This window comes from Gossypium raimondii, chromosome 8, assembly GCF_025698545.1.
Source record: "Gossypium raimondii isolate GPD5lz chromosome 8, ASM2569854v1, whole genome shotgun sequence".
Classification (NCBI taxonomy): Eukaryota; Viridiplantae; Streptophyta; class Magnoliopsida; order Malvales; family Malvaceae; genus Gossypium; species Gossypium raimondii.
Window position 1 is genome coordinate 56,912,996 of NC_068572.1, and position 15,004 is coordinate 56,927,999.

At 31.3% G+C, this 15,004-nt stretch overlaps 1 protein-coding gene and 1 long non-coding RNA gene across 3 annotated transcripts; one reads left to right on the forward strand and one right to left on the reverse strand.

The window, feature by feature from the left end:
• The first annotated feature begins 1,501 nt into the window (after window positions 1-1,501).
• Window positions 1,502-4,784, forward strand: LOC105793704 (uncharacterized). The gene is made up of 4 exons (XR_008188191.1): window positions 1,502-1,968; window positions 3,099-3,191; window positions 3,782-3,853; window positions 4,273-4,784. It is a non-coding gene; the product is annotated as an uncharacterized LOC105793704 (long non-coding RNA).
• A 2,341-nt stretch (window positions 4,785-7,125) lies between these two features.
• On the reverse strand, window positions 7,126-15,004 carry LOC105792400 (protein ENHANCED DISEASE RESISTANCE 2). 2 transcript variants are annotated; one of them, XM_012620960.2, is made up of 21 exons: window positions 14,576-15,004; window positions 13,440-13,514; window positions 13,280-13,333; window positions 13,132-13,197; window positions 12,987-13,045; window positions 12,614-12,744; window positions 12,498-12,544; window positions 12,321-12,418; window positions 11,648-11,743; window positions 11,495-11,559; window positions 11,325-11,396; window positions 10,729-10,875; window positions 10,244-10,551; window positions 10,013-10,076; window positions 9,709-9,884; window positions 9,228-9,329; window positions 9,016-9,066; window positions 8,258-8,401; window positions 7,746-7,841; window positions 7,528-7,629; window positions 7,126-7,406 (listed from the first exon to the last, which is right to left on the reverse strand). In XM_012620960.2, the coding sequence occupies exons 1-21, from the start codon at window positions 14,729-14,731 to the stop codon at window positions 7,314-7,316; spliced, it is 2,202 nt and encodes a 733-aa protein (XP_012476414.1). In that variant the 5' UTR covers window positions 14,732-15,004; the 3' UTR covers window positions 7,126-7,313. The 2 variants fall into 2 exon arrangements, with proteins under 2 accessions (XP_012476414.1, XP_012476413.1); XM_012620959.2 differs by having other exon boundaries at window positions 10,232-10,551.

The window sequence follows — 15,004 nt, forward strand, 5'->3', positions numbered from 1 at the left end:
CTTAAATACCTAAATTATTATTATTTAAATGTATCTAAACTATCTCGTTTTACCTAAACAATACCACATGTCACACTCTTATTGGTAGGTATTATGCTTTTGGGTAAAATGAAAGAAAATTAATAATTTAAATATCACATTTTATTAAGAAAACTTGAAGTATCTAGATGAAAATTAATAATGTAACCCCTAGTAGATTTTTTGATAAAATATAGTATTGGTGTGTTTATTTATTTATTACTCAAAGGTTATGATTAAAAATTAAAAAGGGTTTGAAATAGAAAAGAAATTAAAATTTTGATAATTTACGTATGTGCAATGTAAATATGATGTTTGATTTTGATTTAATAATTGTTTGAATTGAAAAGAATATAAATGTGATTTTAAATTTTAATAAATTTAATATACCATTTGCTATTTAATGTTTAATTTGTTAATTGGTTTTTTTTCAATTTGGTACTTAAGTTTGGTTTCAATATACAATTTAGCATCCAAACTGAACAACATTTTATGGCCCAAAATATTTGACATGTATGATCTAGTAAAAATATAGGTACTTAATTGGAACAAAAGAAAATTTCAGAAACTAAATTGAACATTAAAGTCAAATTTAGGTACTTGTATGAGACAAAGAAAACTTCAGTACTAAATTAAATATTGAAGCTAAATAGAGGTACCAAATAATATATAAAGCAATTAAAAAAAGTGGAGGAGAGATGGAGTGAGTTGGAGGAAGAGAAACAATATTGCAAATATAATTTAGTTGTAGCTTCTCACATGCCTGTGGTCCCTTTTTCCTCTCTTTTTTATATATTTTTAAAATTGATTTTCCTTTTATTGTAAGATTTTTGTTTTTCTTTTCACTCATTTACGTAAGCAGTAAAAGATTTTGATAGATAATTGGATTGGTAAGAGATTTATTAGAGTTTAAAGAAATTCCGAGAAAATAAAAAATCTATTTGGATTCTAATGCTTTTAATCAAATATTATCATAAATTATTCAGTTTAGTTGAATTTTGTATTCCAAATATCATAATACAGTGGGGTTCTATTTATAATTTAATAATGTTATTTCTAAAACTGATTAAACTTATTTTAGGAGAATTTAGTTTTTTAGGAATAGATATGTATATTTGAAACGGACAACCTGCCAAATTGTGCCTAGATTCTACTTTTTTAAGTACAGATTGGTTCTCTGTTTCCACAAAAATTATAACAACCCTACAATACATCTGTAGACCTTTGACCACGAAACCAGAACACCTTTTCCATGTAAATAATCACGAGTAAAATGATAAAAGAAATTATTTAATATTAATTGCAGGCAAATAATTGATTGGGGCAACTATGTCTGCCAATTTGGTGAAACGTGTGTTTGTAAAGGAACATCCTATCAAAGCAGCTGAAAGGAACTTTTAAACTGTACAACATCATCATTTAAGTGCGGAAAACAAGTAATCCCTTTTCTTTTTCCTTTTCAATCTAATGTGAGGCTCACGTTTAAAGCAGCCGAGTAAAATAAAATAGTACCTTCACTAAAATTAATACATAGTTCTAGAAAAACTTGCACCATGTTTGGTTGAGTGTAATGGTTTCCGTAGGTCCCACTTAATCCTATGTTTGGTCCGGTGTAATGCCCTAATACAGGCCTATTACGTTATGGACGTATTTCTAAAATTCTCTGCTTCAAGGCCGATTTGTATTCCCTTCCAAAAGCAAGGATTAGCTATTCAGTCTCTATTTTACCCTCCCAAGCTGAAATCAACCTCCACCCTCTCCCTCCCAACATCAACAGAAGCTACCAGCGAACCAAACTTCCACCCGCTCCCGTTTCACTTTCATCTTGGCATCTTTCGCTGACTCCACCGTCTCAGATCTCCGGCCCAATTGAAGCTGCAATTTATTGTAGCTTCTATTTTTTCCTGTAAGGGAAGTGTGGTTGTAGTGGCTTCTCAAATATATAGGCCTGTGAGTAATCTCTATTTCTTTCCTCTCTGCATGCATTTTTAATGGGTGTTATTGCAATTTTTTTTTATAAATACGATTAGTTTTTGGTGCGATTGTTTCAGTTCATTAGTTTCTTGGTAAATCGACATTTCGTTTCTTGCTGGTTATGATTTTTTTTCATTACCGAAGCTAGGATAGAGAAAATTTTGGGATGGAAATGTATTTACTGTTTTTTATGCTTTATTTTGTTCGTATTTATGCTTTTTGGGAGAAACGGGGGCTTTCTTGTATAAATACTTTGTCCAGGCAAATAAGGTGCTTTTTTTAAACCCTCGTTTTGTGGTGTCAGGTTTTGTGTTAACTAAATACTTTATACTTCTGCTCTTGAGGAACAAAAAGTGCAGCATTCTCCTAGACCATATATATTTGGACCATTATTAGGTTATTTGTTTGCATTTTATGATACTGTATTACTTATCAAAATGTTTTGAATCATGTTTGTAAACTTATGTCTCTGCATTATCATTCTATCTTGTATCTGTTATTGTATTTCTCCTCGTTGTTTGCTTCCTGCAATATTACCTTTTTTATTCTTTTCTGGTGTTATTCTTTGTTCATGATTCACATATTACTAGCTAGTGTTTTCTTTTTAATGGAGAAGCAATTGTTTTTCTCTAAGGATTAAATACTTTCTGAACTTTATTAGTCTGATATTTGAACATTCTATCATTTTTTTAAAGCCCCTTGGATCTTAATTTAAATGTGATTGATATCATGTCATTCAATCCTTATTTGGTCCTTTTTTAAGAATAATATGTTAACTGAAATACAGAGAGGTGCACTTTACAAACAACAGCTGGACATGATTTTGCTTATTGGTTCAGTTGTTGTTTTGTGGACTTCTGGTTATAAAAGAAAAACTTTGATTTAGGATTAATGATGATCTTAAACATAATTTTCTTTGTGCATCCGATATTATTTAGGTTGATGCAAGTAGTGGAGTGGGTAATGGTATCATGCAGGTTGGAAAATGTTCCACATAGGAATGTTTAGGAGCTAAACATTTCCAAAAGAAAGTGCTTTTGATGTATGGGTTTAGATAATATCTTGATGACTAAATGGAGTATTAATTTTGATTTACTTGTGTGTAGATTGAAAAAGTCTCAGGGCCATTAATTATTGATTGGGTGATTGGTCAGCATACTCATATACTGAAATGGACAAGAAGAGCATTGGAACTTGAGGTTAGTTCCATAGTAGGATTATATTAATTTATTCTTTTTTTGTATAGTAGGATGGTATCAATTCATACTGAGACTGTATAGATTTGTACTTGTACATTGTTATGAATTTTTTGAGACAAAAGTGAGAAAATGAAACATTTGATAGACTCATATTGACAACTGAAGTTGTTGACTTATTTTTTTCTTGGTCTGTAGCTCTTATTTGTTGTGTCTTTGATGTTGTTTATTTTTTCTCTTTTTTTGTGTTCATTGCATAGACTCACACATATTTTCTTTCTTCTTGCCTCTGTTCTTTGCTTTCTCCCTCTAAAAATATTGGTCACAAATCCCTTTGGTTCTATTTTCTTGAGCTACTTTTGTCAATGAGTGACAGAAGATGATGATTTTGACCTACCTTTCAAGCCAAGGTAGGTTGTTTGTATCCTTAATTGGATTTGATGCTGATATATGATAACATGTTTGAATATATGAAATATAAGTATCCTGTGTTTGTCTTACTAACAGACAGTTATCATGAGTTATTTCAAATTAAAATTGCCAGAACTTTGGAACAATGGTTAAACCACAGCTTACTTTTTTGTAATGTGCAGGATTGGGAGTCGTTGTCATTTCATCAAAGGAAGGTAGCATCGATAGTTGAAGTTTTTAGGATATTGGAGGAGGTAAGCCATCTCTGGATTTAGGGCCTGTAATTCTCTTATGTGTTTTTTATATGTGGGAATTTCCATATCCATAGATTGCTCTTTGATGCAATAGATATCCTGGCCTTAGGAATCTCACCCTTACTAAGTTTCATGAGTACTAAATAAAAGCTGTAAATGCACCTTCAACTAGGAAAGATAGTATTAACTTTTTTCATGTATTTGAATTCTATTATTTTATATTTAAATTGTAATAATTGAATCTCATTTGCTTAGTTGTATTTGCGGTTTATGGTTAATTGTAAAGACAGGTACTATTAAATCCATAGTTATCTGTTAAATCGATTCCCTCTGTTCTTTATGTGTCTTGTTGGCGTTTTGTCTATATTTGGGTCATAGATCTTGACTTGCTGACAATGCCTTTTTAATGATGTTTACAGTTATTGATTTTGCTTTTACATCTACTCCTGTTTGTGCAAAGTACTGTGTGAAGCGTATATGTTGGTGCTTTTAATCAAATAAGTTGGTTCTTTCACATGCCATATTCAATATCTTGAATGGGAGTCTTCAAATGGTATGGGAGACTACTTTGGGGAAATATATGAAGATTTAAGACAAAAATTCAATTGTGATGTCGTAGTTGATGCACGGCTTTCCTCTACATAACGGACTTTCAAAGTTAAACTATTTTATCTAGTTTTTATTTGGAGACCATGAATGGGAGTCTTCAAATGGTATGAGAGACTGCTTTGGGGAAATATATGAAGATTTAAGACAAAAATTCAATTGTGATGTCGTAGTTGATGCACGGCTTTCCTCTACATAACGGACTTTCAAAGTTAAACTATTTTATCTAGTTTTCATTTGGAGACCATGATATCTTTTTAAAATTATTTCAAAATATCTTTATACAATGTAATTTTAAAGATAACTTATTATTGTTATTTAAATACTCGCTCTATTATTATTATTTGAATAAACTTAATGCTTTTGTCTGTTGATATACTATTTGCGTGGTCTAGTGCATTTTAAAGGGTAATTATATTATTATTAATAATCTGCTCCAAATAATTTATAAAGATATTTTTGGAATAATTGATATCCAAAAGAGATTTAAAAAAGAATGACATGGAAAAAGCAACCTTGTATACATTCTGTAATTTTATCTATGCAAAAGTTACAAGGTGTCATAATACATGTGTAACCATATTAAATATCATCTCTTGTAAGTATACTTAATATTGTATTTAGTTAATTTCCAACTGTTAAGAACCACATATATGTTAAGATAATTTGGTTATAAACTTTGAATGTATTTAGTAGAGCGTAAAAATAGAAAGATAGCGTAAAAATAGAAAAAAAATCTCAAAAGAGAAAATATATTCATTTTTCTTCCATAATTAATGGAAACACTCTTCATCCCATGCTTAAGTTGTATTGGAAGATGAAAGGCAGTGACTTTACCTTTGATTAGGTGGGGATGAGAGTGTTAGAGATTAGTTGCTTGGATTTTAACTATGAATTCCAGATCATCCAACTCAAATGCTCATTTTCTTTAGTTTACCTTCTGATGTGCGGTTGGAATGGGTCAGAAGATTTTTTGCTGACCATTAAACTTCTTATTTCTGTTGATGATATTTTCGTAACTTTTTCTATTTGTAATATTTGGGATGGTATGTCATTACAATCTTCTAACTTTTTGATGTTCTAAAACTGTATAACATATGGATTATGGCATAGAATTTCATGAATTTCATTTAACCTTTTGTTAATATATGAAAATTATGTTTATGCAAAATATAATTCTCAAGTTATTTATTACTGGTAATATTTTTAATTGTAGAATAATTAAATTATTTGTTCCACTAATGATATTTTAGCACATTAAAATATGTATTGCGTTTAAAAATAATAAAGTAGATTATAAATTATATTTAATAATAATTATTTTAAATTATATTTTATAGTATTATATAATATGATTTTAGTAAATTCATATAAGAATATTTAATACTAAGAATTTTATCAAATTATATATTTTATTAAATTATATTTAATAATAATTATTTTAAATTATTTTATAGTATTATATATTATGATTTTAGTAAATTCATATATTTTATTAAATTATATATTTTATTAAATTATATTTAATAATAATTATGTTAAAATATGATTAAATTATTTATTATTTATATTAATAATCTTATTAAAATTTAATAACAATAACAATAATCATCTACCTAAAAAAATTTTCTACTAAGGGTATTCTAGTCATTTTAGTTTTTTTCCTTATGCTATTACACCTCTATTCCATTCAACCAAACACAAGAATACCATTATGCCTCTATTCCATTCCATTCAACCAAACAAAAGAATTACCTATTACGCCTCTATTCCATTACAGCGAACCAAACGAGCCCTTGATATTTAGATTCCTAGATTTAACTGTAAATGCAAAAAGAAACGAAGCAAGGGGTATGATAAATTGAAAATTTTAACATTAAAAATTTAACTACTTAATTTTAGGATTGATTTTATATTATAAAATTGTTTGATATATTAATAAAATGGGAGGAATCTACTTACACCGGTATAAAACTTAAGTAATTTTGTATTTTTTCATACTTTTCTATACAATTAATATTTTAATAATTTAACTGTCATATTTCATATTTTATTTATGTAGATCATACATGTTTAGCATAAATTAAAAAGTTCTAACTATTTGTTTTACATAAAAAATTTCAACCATTAAATATATATTAATATATACAATATTTTAGATTGATATAAATTTAATGGTTGGATTGTTAAAATACTAGTCATATAAAAATTATAGAGAATGAAAACCATTTAAGTTTTACACGATATAAATGAATTATTTCATAGTTTTAAGTGATAAATAAATCCACTTATCATATTCACCATTTTTTTATAAATATTAAATTACTTAAAAGTTAATAAGTATCCAACACAATTTAAAATTAAATATTGAAAATGGAAAATTTCCATAATTTATCAGATTGATACAAATTCTTGCTTCTTTATTATGAAGTGATCAGTTTAGTAAAATAATCACGAAAATAAGAATAGGAACATATAACTTTTAATTAATTCTTAGTTAAATACTTGTCATCATTTACTTTGTTTATCAAATCTAAGAAAAAATATTATTGATTTTCTCTAAGGAAATAAAAGAATGGTTTTGATTTGAACTCGATCTTTACCAGACCATGAGTATTAGTGCAATCACTCAATTTAGAAAAGAAAACGATAAGCTAACAACTAAATTAAGAAAGATATCAAAACGGGAAAATTTTTTGAATACAATATTAATCAACACTGTCATCTATACAAAAAAAAAAGAAAAAGGAAGAAGCTGTTTTTTTATAATATCAATGGGTATTGATTGATAAAGCCCGTTTGATTTGATTTTGGGATTCATTCTTTCATCAGATTTAAGAATTTTATTTTTCAATCATACTTTTACCGGAACAGACTTGGCTGCATCCAGATGGTTAAGCCGGCACGTCCCGAGAAGGTACTCCGGCAGCTCCTCTTTTGTATTTGCCTGTAGGTTTCCGCATGAAATATTTACAATTTTGGACATTAATGGAAGTGTAAGATCAAAGACACTGAAATTCCATTTTATTTTTCCATTCATTGTTTTTGCTTGGTGTTTGTTGTTTTACCTGTATCAAAAATGCCATTTCAATAACCAGATTGTTGAGGTAACCAAGCACAAGACTGACTACACCTCTTGCCACCGTTGATGATCCGATGTCGATCCCAAGCTGAAAACAAACAATTACGAAGTTTCAGTATGCCGGAGTTTCTCATGCTATTTAGAATTGTCAAAATCCACTTTGAACATTGATTGTTTAAAAATGAGGCAATGTTATAAATTTACCTCCAAGTAGTTCTTCCCCTGGAAGTAATTCATTTCCAGAGCTTGGCCGATGAGGCAAGCTTTCTTTCCGACACTCTGCTTGACTATCCACGATCCCTAACAAAACAAAGTCATCTATCAAAACCTTTTTTCTTTATGCAATGCAAATTGTGAAATGAAGCTATATGCGGTATGAGTTTAAACCGGCTAGTCTTCATGGTAAAGACTGCATGCAATTACTTCGCTTCATAGGTCATAAGGCCTGGGTAGGCTCAGTACAGAAACCTTAAGCTTAGGGATTTCTTACAATGCAAATCTTTGAAAGCAGTAGTAAGTATAAACTAAGTGACCTGTCAAAAAAGGTGCAGAGAATTCGGAAAACGTAGTTTCTCCTGTTCAATTTAAATGGAGTTAAATGTAAGATCGATTGTTTGTTTCTCTTTGAGTTTATTACGTAACCCACTGGTGACAAGTGAGCTCACTAGAATAGAAAAGATTCCCGATCTCAACTGCAAAATGCTGCAAATAACAACCTTTGATATGTATGGAATGAGCTTAAACCGTGAATTTCTATATGCATCGTCTCCATTGATGAAGTTGTGTAGCAAGGGTGAATCTTCCACTGGACTACTCATCATATAATATAGTGCTAGACCATATGTTGTTGAACCTGGCACCTGCATTGCAGGAAATAGTTTGATTATTTTCAATGCTTAAGAACCGATGAAAACATAGATGGAAGGCTAATACACTAACAAATCCCTTAAACTATTATACTTTGTTTAAACAAGCCCTTATACTATTCTTGTAGTTAAATACGCCCTCAAACCATGATTTTTACCCATGAAAACCCTTAATTTTAATATTAAAGTAAAACTATTTAAAAAATTTAAACTAATTTGCATTTTATGCCGATGTGAATTTGATGAGAATATTTTATTAAATAAAAATAAAATTTTAAATTTCTTGAAAGTGCTTAGATGCATGACATAAATACTCTTTTGAAAATTTTGATTACTCTTTTAGATTTTATGTTGATGTTAAAGTGTATATAATTTTATTGGATGAACAAGAAATTAAGATAAGAGCCTGAAATTCAAAATATATTTACTTTAATATTAAAATAAAGGCCTTTTATGAGTAAAAATCATAGGTTAAGGGCTTATTTAACTACAAAAATAGGTTAAGGGCTTGTTTAAACACAGTGTAGTAGTTTAAGGGTCTTTTTAGTATGTTAGCCTAGATGGAAATATAGTTTGGCGGAATTAAAAGCAAGCAAAAACTCCTATACCTGTATGTTTATAATGAAGAAAAACTCTGGCCCTCCCTGCTCAGCATATTTCTGCAAAACCAACAATTTTTGTAACATTATTTTAACGTACAGGCAACATATTGCAAATGCAACTAGTTTTGCTTATGGGTGACTCACAAACAATGACCTCAAATCTCAATCTGAAAAATTAGTAATGACATATGTTTAAAGAAAAAAGAAATGAAAAGAACCTGAACAATGCTCCCAGGACGTCCTCCTAGATCGTCTTCTCTTGTGTCAGATCTTAGCCAATCTGCAGCAACCATTTGCATCAAAGTGCACTTTGCCTTAAACTGAAAGCAAAGCAAATACATAATAATTTTAAACTGGAAGTTGAAATTTAATGCAGGAAAACTAAAATTGGAGCTATATAAAATGAAAGTTAAAAGTGAAATCAATGGGGATATCCATGACTTCTAACTTCTAGAAGTTGATCACTATATGATATCTACAAAAGTTGACAATTGATTGTATCCAAACATTATATGCAAAATATGGAAGGACATGTATAGAGCCATAGACAGTATAGTCAGAGATCATCAGAGACAAAATGTCAGTTCACGGCATGATCATGCAATCACACGTACAATGAATGAATCATCATAGAACACACCAGCTGAATTTTTCTCATAGACTTCAACTTTATCCTCACTTAAGCATTGTTCTTCATACCTTCTTACGGTCCTCTAGGTAATTCTCTCCGCGAATTAAAAATGTCGAGGGTTCTGCAGCTGTCCAACTACAAGGCAATGTACAAGTTGGATCCTTGGGAAGAGTGTTTCCATAGGAGCAACATATACCATCTTCCCTCGTCATGTCTTGTAAGTCCATGTAGCCTCGTTTTTGAACTGCAACATGGAAGAACTGTAAGTTATCAGCAATTTATCTTTCTACAACTTTCTTTGAGAAATTTTTTTTTCTTCATTGCCACATTTAGAAGTTAAGGTGAAATACTGATCATCCAAAACGGAGCCACCTGCAAGACCATGTAACTTCTTCACAAAAACAGCAGCAGTTGATAACTTTGGATGGCGTGTATCCTACAAATTTCTCAGTCACATAGAAGTCAAGTGAGAAACTCATAGCAAAATAATACACGCAGAACTTGTAATAGCCTCATTTAATGCTAAGAGTAACGGCAATACAACCACAAGTTAACAGCAAATTCACTTTCATGTAAAAAAAAAAAAATTACTTTGATGTGCACCTGAGATATTTCAGGACCAAAGTCAGAAGTCCAACCAGCTTCTGATTGCTCATAGTCTGTTGGTTCGGGAACATCAAAGAATTCATCAGCTGCATCATTAAGACCTAACAGACTTGAATGTTCTGAAGGAGCCCTTTCCATTACTTCACTTGTAGTTTCCTTAGTTTTCCCAGCCTCTAGTTGTGTACACATATCAATTGCGCCATCCTCCACACTCTGGTGCAACCTAACTTTCCGTATCAACTCTCCAGAAGAAAGATTGTCCGAAGGATATTTTACTTGTTTTGCTCTGAATAATTCTCGTAATGCTGCAAGTACATGATATAAATTCCTAGAAATTTAATGGCTCAAATGATCACACAAAGTTATAAGACAGATGCACAAACCACAAACAAAATAATATGAACAAATAAATAAGATTATAACATCAGTTGAAGCTTAGGATGACAAATCCCACAGAGTTAAAACACAAATAAATGATTTACCAGCAACTCTCTCAAGCATCCTAATGGTAATAGGCCGAGCTGCTGAAGTTCGAAGATAAGATTTCCAGAATTTCCAATCAATTGCAAGCATGTGTTTTACAACAGACTGTTTTCCTTCATTCACAGGAGATATGACATATCCACCACCTGCAAGTAAGCGTCAAACAATAACGTTGTAGATTAAGTTTTGATTTTGCTTCTTTTAAAAATACATCTCCACATCGTTCCTTAACACACAAAAAAAATAAAAATAAAAATAACCAATAGTGCATCATGTGCAGCAACCCACAAATTTCTATGTGGTATACAAGAACAATGGCGAAATTGATCAAATCAAAATAAAGCAATAGAATATGAACCAATGAACAGTATCCGAATTGAGAAGCCAAAGATGCTTCAAACACAAACCAGTAAATTGCATGTGATCATGCACACATGAGATACTAAGAATACAAGGCTCTTGCATGCTAAATTTAAACCAAAACCAGCTCATGCAACTTATAATGTATTTACTTATGTATAACAGAATAATATGGTGAACTCAGAAAATGTAGAAAAGTTATCTTTTCTTATTATGTATTTCAGGCATACATTACTTTTAAGGCAGGCACGGACATAGCTTTTCTGCGGGGGACAATTCTTGTGACACACTGAGTGGTAGAGGATAACTGTCATATATCAACCAAAATAAGTTAGTTTGCAGTTTAACTTGATCTGTTCCAACTTTGAATACAAATGTTAAGAGTTCCCTCAGAACAATTAGTACCATATGTTCCATCATCTTCTCTTCTCCAATAGCGCCGCAACAAGAGATCCCTCCTTTTCATTGCCCTGCAAGTATAATGAGTTAGAGAAGACATATAAACAGAAATCTCCGACTTGCAAGATATAATGACTATATCAGAAGTTTGGATCTGACCAAGGTAACCAATCACTATAGAGTTGCTTGTGAACAATATCAGTATGACCATCAAGATGTTCAACCACACAACCCTTGTAGAAACAGAAGTCCCATCTGCAAAATTACCCTCGGTTTTAGAAAAAGAAACAGAAAGCATGCTGGATAAGACAAAAAAATTTGCTAGATGAATATTACTCTAATTTCGCACAACTTTAGGATATACAAGAGAGCATCAGTAAGTAATAATAAAAAAATATATATGCATTTAAACGGGCACCAAATACTGATGCTAAATCTTTGCATAAAGTCATATTCAGAATATAGATTTCTTCTTATGGTTTTGTGTAGCTAATAAACGTTTCTGGATTAAGAGTTTCTAAAGAGATTGGATTCATATTAACAAGGGAAATAATTACTTGGTTTCTATTTCTATCATCCATCAAACTTAAGTTGACATTTCTTCTCTATTACAACAGAAGTGACACATGAACTCTAACAGCGCATTTAAATATGGCCAGTAAGAATAGCAATCACAGTGCAGTCTGTTCCAACAAATCACAATGCTAGATCTACTACGATTGCTAATATGCATAGATCTAAAGTACCACTTGATATTGAAATTAAACCATGCCTCTTGCAAAAGAATATAAGAGCTTTATTTTAAGAAACTAAAGAGTAATTGGAAGCTTACTGTGATCTTGAGGGTCCAAGAGACATAAGTGTTTGAAAAATGGCTTCTGAAGTTTCATCTACAACGCCCACAGCCATGATGGCAGGATGGTCATCCCACTGCCAATGGAGGGAGGAGAGAAAAGAGTCAAATGCAATTGCACGAATATCCTTGACTTGTGAATCAAAAGCTACCAACCTTTCTATGAGAATCCCTTTCTTTAGCTTCTTTAAACAGTCTGAGACCTGCATTGCCTCATGGTTTTAGACAAATAACTCTATCTAAAAAATCACAAATATTTGATTTGTACTTGCCATTTTGGCATCCAAAGATTGTCCAAGGTGATGGTGCTACAACATCAGATGTCACTCTGTCCATCTTTGTGGATGAATAAAGAGTCCAGTCAAGAGAATTATTGTGATTTTCATTATTTGAACCACTTGACCTGCATGCACAGAATCCTTATAAGAAACTGATTTATAGTTATGGGGAACAACTATGGGAGAATACTTGATAAAAAAGCACGTCATGTCCTATCACACTCATCACTACTAACTATCCCAAACAAATCCAACTTAAGTTATTCAAGCAATCTGCAAATCATTTGCAAGCATAGGTGAACAGACAAAAAAGAAAGGGGGAGAAGCTTATGCTGAATAGAAATGCTAGATGGTCTCTTTATTATACCTGAAGGACTGCCATCTGCTCTTTGAATAAGCAGCATCATTTCCAGAGTATGGACCACCCTGCATATATACAATCAAGTCCAGTCTCATATCATCTAATGCCAGATAGTTAAGATGTGCATTAACAAGAGAAAGCAGTTCAGCACCTTTAAGGCTGCTTCCTGCAAGGATTGAATCCATCTTGCTGCTTCTTCAGGACTGCTAGCTCCTAGCTATAAAATTTAGATTCCATATCTCATACATGAAGGTGAAAGTATGATATATATTGACTAAGAATCTTTGTATTTGCCTCACCTTAAGTTGATCATTGTGATTAGAACTATTGTAAAGGGTGAATATGAAGAACACCTATAAGGTGAACAAAGAACTGTCATTAAGGGTCCGATAGCATGAACCAATCAGAAAACATAAACCAGAAAATTTACCACTGTCCTAGAGGGAAAAAACCACATACTTTTCTGTGAATGCTTTCCCTCCCGTTGTCTGTCACTCGAATGGAAGAATCAATGATTGCACTTCTACCAGGTTCCTAAAAGGAAAATCAGAGGTTTATCTTAGAGGTTTATCTTTTATGCTCAATAAAATTGTCATATCTGAAAAATAAACGGTATGCAAATGTGAAGCTACAAACAAAAAGAACATACTCAATGAATTTGAGCCTAAATACCATCTTAGCATCCCCATTTATTGATTAATCAAATCATATGAACAATACTTTCACAAAACTAAAAATGAACTGCAACATCTAGAAACAGAGGCACAAGATAGCTTGATCGTCGAGTATTCTTCGAGGCTGCTTAAGCCATTTCCCACTAAAGCAAAGACGAGGCCTCATCATCATTGTATAATTATGCATAAACGTATTATCTTGGCTTATGATAATCATCAAATTAAATTAAGCCACTTCGCACTAAAACAAAACCTGGCTTCATCACTTGTACAATTATGCATAGCCACTTATTAGCTTGGCTTAAAATTATCATCAAATCAACTCAACTTTCAAAAAGAAACTAAAGATTAAAGAACACAAGACTGACATATGTATGCTAAAGTAAAGTATTCCCGACACAAAGTTGACAGTACAATTCCCCAGATTTACCTTTACACAGTTATTTCTCTAACAAAAAGAAAAGAAAAAAAGGAGTAAATTTGAAAGACAGCTCTATTGAAAGAAACTATTCAAAAAAAAAGTATCTAAAAAAGAAGTCAGCGAAGAACTTCAACCAGGTTAGTATAGTATAGAAATACTCTCCCTCCGTATCGAAATACTCATACTATACCTAGTGAGAAACGCGTTTGTTATGAAATTATTAAGTATATTCAACTAATTCATAAAAGCAACCAAAATCACTATTAAATGAATGAAAAAAAAATACAACCAATAAACAAATATAAGAACCGTTACTTTAAAAATTCGTTATTCCTTCATTATAGCAGCTAGATCGATTAATCAAAAAGAAAAGAGAATCATATTAAAGTTAAATGCCATTATTTGTTCACAATATTCGTAAATGAGTAACGAAGCTTGCAATATAAGCTTCTTCACACACACACACAAAAAAATACTAAAAAAGTAAAGAGGGGAGAAACCTGGAGATTGGAAATGGGCATGGATTTGAAGCTCTTAAGAAGATGATCTTCAAGAACAAAGTAACGTTTGCTTGAGTACTGTAATCCAATCCGATTCGAACGAATTAAATGTAACCATCCTTCCATTTTTAAATCTCCGCTCTGGGAACCAGCCATTTTTCCTTTTCTTCTTTCTTTTTTCTTCAAAAACACAGAGGAGGAGAGCTCTTTGCCAGACAAACACAGAATTTTTTTAAAAAAATCTATGGAAATGTAATGATAATTTGATCCTCCGATCCCCAGAAATGAGGTGGCATAGAATCAAAATATGTTGCTTTTTTTTCTTTGAAATTTCAAATACAAAGAAAAGAACAGGAAAAAGAACGACTCGGTTTCGAAAATTTTCGCTTTTTTTTCCCTGTTTTCTCTTTGTTTAAGAGAACTGAAAAT

Bases quoted from the DNA above. Each gene is read 5' to 3' on its own strand.
- LOC105792400 (XM_012620959.2), bottom strand. From the start codon at position 14,731: ATGGCTGGTTCCCAGAGCGGAGATTTAAAAATGGAAGGATGGTTACAT. The intron at 12,745-12,986 runs GTATAATAAAGA...CTGTGCATGCAG, and splicing joins AGCAGATGGCAGTCCTTCAG to GTCAAGTGGTTCAAATAATG. The intron at 11,744-12,320 runs GTAAGCTTCCAA...GTAATTTTGCAG, and splicing joins CTTGGACCCTCAAGATCACA to ATGGGACTTCTGTTTCTACA.